We start from the raw sequence: 6,766 nt of genomic DNA on the forward strand, positions 1-6,766 counted from the left end.
TTCTTTCTTTCTTTCTTTCTTTCTTTCTTTCTTTCTTTCTTTCTTTCATTGTGGTACTGGGGTTCATGGAAACCCTTCTACCTCTGGGCTACACTCCCAGACCTATTTTTATATTTTGATTTGGAAACAGGGTCTTTTAAGCCAGCACAGCTGGCTTCGAACCTGTGTGATCCTCCTGTCTCCGCCTCCCACGTGTGGGGATTACAAGCATGCGCCACCACGCCCGGCTAGCACCCTTTCTTTGTAAAGGGGCAGTAAGCAAATATTTTCGCTCTGTGTGGCCAAATGTGGTCTCTGTCACACTCTAATGACATAGTTTGTAGATAAAAGGATATGATTATGCTACAATAAAACTTTACTTATGCCAGGTGTGGTAGCTCATGTATGAAATCCCAGTACTTATGAAGCTGAGACAGTAGGAGTTCAGATTCAAGGACAGCCTCAGCAATTTAACAAGACCCTCAGCAACTTAGTTAGCAAGACTATTTCAAATTTTAAAAAGTAAAAAAGGCTGGGGTGTAGCTCAGAGTAGAATACCCCTGGGTTTGATCCCTAGTGCCACAAAAAGAAGGAAGCACAATCACTAAGCCAAACCTGAGAAGGAGGGAGGGGGAGGGAATGGGGTGGGAATTGGGGAAGGGCTAATTGAGTGATATGTGCATGTATGCCTCTACCATCTTATACTCCATTAAAATGTATGACTACAATGCACCAATAAAAAAATTTTAAAAAGAAGGAAAGGAAAGAGGAAGGGAGGGAAGGAGGGAAAGAGGAAGGAAAGAAGGAAGGAAGGAAGGAAGGAAGGAAGGAAGGAAGGAAGGAAAGAAGGAGTAGTTTATTTATAAAAATAGGCAGTGTGCTAGCTTTGGGCTGTGGGCTGAAGTTTTCCCATCCTGGTCCAGACCAGTGCCATCCACTAGAATTTTCTTCAACACTGAAAATGGAAACATCTACAAGACCCAGTTCAGCAACTACCAGTTGTATAATGGACAGCTGAGGAATGGCTAGTGTGAAGATACAACTGAACTCTTAATTTTAACTCATTTAGATTTGTGGCAGCCACATATGGCTGGTGGCCACCATATTAGTCAACACAAGTCTGGAGGGTCATGGGGAAGAGAGTAGCTGGGATACAAATAAACAAGAAGGCATTGACACATCGCCCCTTTCCCTTTGGAGTAAGCCCCCATTAACGTGCAAATTAATTCAATTACACCTGTTTTGTGTTGTGTGTGTATGTGTGTGTATGGTTTTGTTCCTTTCTCTCTTTCCAGTAAATGAATGGCTCCTCAAGTAGGGAACCAAGCCAAGAAGAATCCCACCTCAGTGAAATGCTACGACTGTGAATTGACGTAACCTAGGATGTCCCCTTCTTTCTTCTCTCTCCTTCCCTCCCCCAAGCCTCATTCACTCTTTGGATTGGCCCCTTCTTCATGAAAAGTGTCTGCAAAATCATACCAGAGGAACACATCTCTTATATACACTCCCAAACACAAGTACACACACACACACACACACACACACACACACACACACACACACTCATCCAACCTCCATGATGGAAAAGTCGAGTCTCTGAAACAAAAGGCTCATTCATAAGAAGTCTTAGAAGAAAATAACCAGTTAACCCGATTACAATTTTGATACCGTTTTTCCTGAACTAATATAATACATCAACCCAATGAGACTTTTCAGCCTTTGTACATACAAAATTCTTCCAAACGAGAGAGAGGAGAAATCACAGCGCTGAGAGCATCAAGCGGACTTCACCTCGAGTCATCTCCGACAGGTCCTGGGATCCTGCAAGGATGCTGGTGACCATATAAAAGGACAAAGCTGACCAAGGACACTTATTTCTAGATTACAATTCTTCTGTTTACTCAACAATTTAAAAAGGAAAAAAAAAAAGGACAGATACCGAAGAGCTACACATTGTATATATATATCACTGCAGACTATAAAGAAATGGAATTATTTCCCTCTTTGTCACATATCTGTAGTAGGATTTGCCAAGATCAGAACTGATCCATTTGCTGTTTCTTGTTTTCCAAAGGCCATACATTGTGTTTGGTTATTGTCCGCAGCTCAATAAATGTGTTGGACGAGTTCATTTCATTTTCCTGGCTTTGATCTGTTCTCCTTCCTTACAGGCTGAGCCCCGGCACCACGCGACTACTACATCCTTTGATTTCTCTGGTTCCCTCATCTATATGTTTTTGTTCATTTGCAGCCAGTTTTAATGAGTTTGTGGCAATCAGGAATGCATTTGCTAAAGCAAGTAAAACTTTTAATTCCACTCCATGGCTCGGTCATTCAAACCAGGTGAGCTTCAGCCTGATATAGCAGGCGACAGATTCCTTGCATTTCAAAACTGCCATTTCTCCCCCCCCCCACTTCTCCCCTTTGTGATGCTCCCGTGAAGGAATGCACTTTGCCTTGTTAATTCCTGGGAAAGGGGTGTCTTTTCTCTCCAGGTGCAGCCAGATCTCACAAAGTACAAACGAATGCCTTTCTTTTCTTGTTTATAATGGTCACTCACTGTGTTTGGTTACTGTCAAAAAAAATCAATAAATGTGTTTAACAAGTTACCCAGTACCCACGTCTGAATTTATTGAGAAGGAGCAGGCTCCCTGCTGCAAACTCTGGGTCCTGCTGGGTCTACAGGCAATTGCATACAGCCATTGGGGCAGCCTGAGCTGCCAGAACAGCCTGTCTGGCCATTCCCAGAGCCAGGTAATTAATATCCTGTTGAGAAAACATATAGGCTTAGCTGCTGGAAAGGAAGGCTTGGATGTTCGTTCAGTGGCCAAATTAAAAATAACTTTCATCTCTCCTTTCTGTCCCAATCGCCACAAAGAGGGGGAAATCACAGGCATACAGAGTCTGTGCAAATGGAAACACTCACAAGCATAGCAAAAGTTTCACCCAGTGGCAAGGTGTATCGATGAGGAGAGATTCAAGCAGCCAGTTTGTTCATATTTGCAATAATACACTTAACTGAATTTTCCTTTTCACTTTTTTCATCAGTGTTAGTTATAGGACACCCTTCACCATGATAACATCTAGGCCTATTTCTAAGCAATTGTGCCTTTCCAAAAGAAACCCAAATATTTGTAAAGGTTTAGGGTGAAGAGGTACCATTCTTTTTCTTTGTGGCTTCTTTGCTGAACCAGAAGAATGTTTGCTAGTCTGCAATGGCAAGCAGTGGCTCTGGGTAATAGCTGAAGAATAAGAATGGCAGATTAAGCTGGGCGTGGTGGCTCATGCTTGTAATCCCCGTGCTTGGGAGGCTGAGACAGGAGGATCGCACAGGTTCGAAGCCAGCCTCAGCTGGTTTAAGAGACCCTGTTTCCAAATAAAAATATAAAATAGGTCTGGGAGTGTAGCCCGGAGGTAGAAGGCCCCTGGGTTCCATCCCCAGTAACACTAAAAAATAATAAATAAATAAATAAATAAATAAATAAATAAATAAATAAGAATGGCAGATTAGCTTTGCTCTACCACCTGTCTTTTCTATGAGCCTGAGCAGGTTGCTTTACTTCTCTGATTTGTTCATTAGGAATGATAATAATTTCCTCCATGAGTTATGAGGCTTAAATGCGTTATAGCTGCTTAAAGCAGTTAGCACAATGCCCTCATTAACAGTTATTTAAATGGTTTCCCCAGAGCATTTGTGCAGACTTAACCACCCAAAGTTTATCTGAATCATACCATGCCCCTCTTGACAGGGAGGAGTTAGCATCCATCACAATGGTGACATCAGGTTAATCTTAAACAAGAGCAACAGATAGCTAGCTGATAAGAAAAAGGAAAATGCCTCAGGTTTCTGGAGCACAGGTGATGAAGGAGGGCAAGGCTTGGATTTTTGGACCCTGGTCTATTCCAACATCCTCTGTGACCCTGAACAAGGTTTATAAGCATTATCTATAAGCAGCTTGGACAAGATGACCTCCTGTGGCCTTTTCATTGCGTCATTCCCCAGCTATGTCTCAGTCAGTTCTTTAGTCCAAGGAAAAGAAAAGTAAACTCAGGCATTCACCCCTCAGGTCCCTGGCATGGGTGGAAGTTCTCCTTGGCCAACCAGATCTTTAAATAAGACTAACTGGCCCCAGTCTCCACCATCTGGCCCCTTCTCCACACCCAGAGATTCCCAAATGATAAAATTGGAAATGCGAGTGCCTTGCCCCTAGATTGCATGGAAGCAAGAAAGATTAGCTAGACTAGTACATCTCTACAAAAAGAAGAAGGAGAAGTTTTTAAAGTGTTCCAAATCACCTGGGTTTAGCCTGGTGAAGATGTCAAGGTACACATTCCGCAGTCAGTCTTAGAGCAGCCGTGCACTTGCGCTCTGCAGCATTTGCCCACCTGCTGGGTTTGCCTGGCAGAGCCTCAGCCCAACATGGATATCCATCCCATCCTGGAGAAGATACTGCAACACTCAGGGGCACATGCCAAGCCTGCTTCCTCCTCGAGGACCCAGAGGAAGGAGGCAGGTACATGCACAATAAAGAGCTGGGCTAGTTGAATGGGAAAAAGAAAAACCTGGTGTGGACACCCACAGCCCCCTCTGAAGACACACATTGTGGTTCTGAAGGCCATTCAGGGCCTTGTTCCCATCTCCCTAGATAGCAGTTTGGTTGCCATGGTGATGTCAGGACAACCAGTACTCACTGAGCTAAAGGTAAGTCTGGAATGTAGTCCAGGGCAGCCTGAGGATAGCATGGAATCTGGGCGGGAGAGCAGTGAGCTACACAGCCCACAACCCCCACTGGGCTGAAGAGGCTGGGGACAATGTAGCTAGCATGTGCCAGCACCCCAGGGTGTGTCCTTCCTGCCAGACCCCAGAGCACTCACAGTTCATGAAAGCATCCCATTCCGATGAGTGTCAGAGTAGGATCTTCAGGAACATCACCTTAACACACTGATCAACTAGCAGACTGGATGTAAGGAAAGATCTACCAAGGCCCAAGCTAAGGAAACACACAAAAAAGCACACCCTGGGTTGCACATTCCCCAGGGCCCAGGCCTTGTGTGAAGCAGTTTGTAATATCATTTCATTTCACCCGCTCAGTGAACATAATTACCCCTTACATAAATGCAGATAGTGGGCTTCTTAAAGACATAGGGAAGGCTTAGAGTTGCAGGCAGGGATATACATAGTAAAGCCAGATCCAGCTCTTCCAAGTCAGTGGTCCTCAAGATACGGCCCCAGTCATCAGCATCACTTGGGAACTGATTTAAAACACAAATTCACAGAATTCACTGTAGATCTGTTGATGCTCTGAGTGAGAGAACCAGTCATCATGATACTGTTATCCAGGTTCTTATATTGCCCAGCTTCCTGACTTCAGCCCATGTCATCACCCAGATTGGAATGCTCTCTCAAGATATATATAGCCGGGCATGGTGGTGCATGCTTGTAATCCCCGCGCTTGGGAGGCTGAGACAGGAGGATTGCGCAGGTTTGAAGCCAGCCTCAGCTGGTTTAAGACACCCTGTTTCCAAATATATAAAAAATAGGTCTGGGAATGTAGCCTGGAGGTATAAGGCCCCTGGGTTCCATCCCCAGTGCCACCACCACCATATGCCACATATATATATATATATATATATATATATATATATATATATATATATATATATATATTGATGCATTGTACTCTCACATCATAATGTAGTTTAGAGTGATAGGGATATTACATGCACACAGCTCTTGGTGATGAGCTCCCCCTGTCCCCAACTCCTTCCCCACTCCCTCCCCTTCCTCCTACAAGATACTGAGGTTAGCATTGTTAATTTCACTTATGTATACAATGTCAATGGAAGTGTTTTCTTCATTAATTCTCCCTCCCACCTTCCTCTAGATCATCTCCATCGCTCCATTAGGGTTTCTCCTCCATTACCTTAAGTCCCTCTTGTATCCTGATTTTCTTTCTCACCCATGGAAATGCTGCATGTCTTTAAAGAGACCCAGATCAAATGGCACATCAGGTTTCCTTGATACCCCCAGGTATGCTTGGGAAAATTCTTCTGCCCTCTGGATTCACACAGCATACTGATTATATCTCTAACATTTACTTCATTTGGTTCAATATTAGAAATATATATATAGGACTTCGTATGGTCCTACAGTCTCCTGTCTGAGCATGTTCATTTAAACTTCCCTGAAAGAGATGCTCTCTCCTCACCATGTACAGGAAAAGAAAGAAATTACATCAGAATGCTTTGCAACTAGCAAGCACTCAAAAAAAAAAAAAAAAAAAAAGACACACACAGTTTTCCTGTGTGAAGGAGGATAGAATTTTATTCTTTTCCATTGAGAGTTGTTGAGCTCCTCCTGTGTACCAACTATGCACCATACACAGTACTGGGTTCTTTTACATAGATTTTAAATATGTTATTTTATTTGGTATATCTAGCAGTTCTGCCAAGTAGTTCTTGGCTTTATTTTATAGGTAAAGAAGTTAACAACTAGCCAGGTGTGGTGGTACATGCTTGTAATCCCAGCATTTGGGAAGCTGAGACAGAAGGATTGCAATTCACAGGTAGCCTCAGCTACTTAGTGAAGTCCCTTGCAAATCAGTGAGACCCTGTTTCAAAATAAAGAATGAAAAATAGGATTGGGGGTGTAACTCAAAGGCAGAATGCCCCTGGATTCTATACCCAGTACAGAAGAAGAAGAAGAAGAAGAAGAAGAAGAAGAAGAAGAAGAAGAAGAAGAAGAAGAAGAAGAAGAAGAAGAAGAAGGAGGAGGAGGAGGAAGAGG

General features: G+C 43.3%; 1 protein-coding gene across 1 annotated transcript in view; it reads left to right on the forward strand.

Annotated features, from left to right (window-relative positions):
• CA10 (carbonic anhydrase 10) overlaps positions 1 to 1,297 on the forward strand; it is a gene marked incomplete at both ends in the record, with an annotated part of 532,584 nt that extends 531,287 nt beyond the window's left edge. Inside the window, one exon of the mRNA XM_080712393.1 lies at positions 1,275 to 1,297. Within this exon, the coding sequence (XP_080568519.1) occupies positions 1,275 to 1,297 (23 nt within the window). The remainder of the gene's footprint in view (positions 1 to 1,274) is intronic.
• Positions 1,298 to 6,766: the final 5,469 nt, after the last annotated feature.

This window comes from Muscardinus avellanarius, assembly GCF_963383645.1.
Source record: "Muscardinus avellanarius genome assembly, chromosome: 16".
Lineage (NCBI taxonomy): Eukaryota > Metazoa > Chordata > Mammalia > Rodentia > Gliridae > Muscardinus > Muscardinus avellanarius.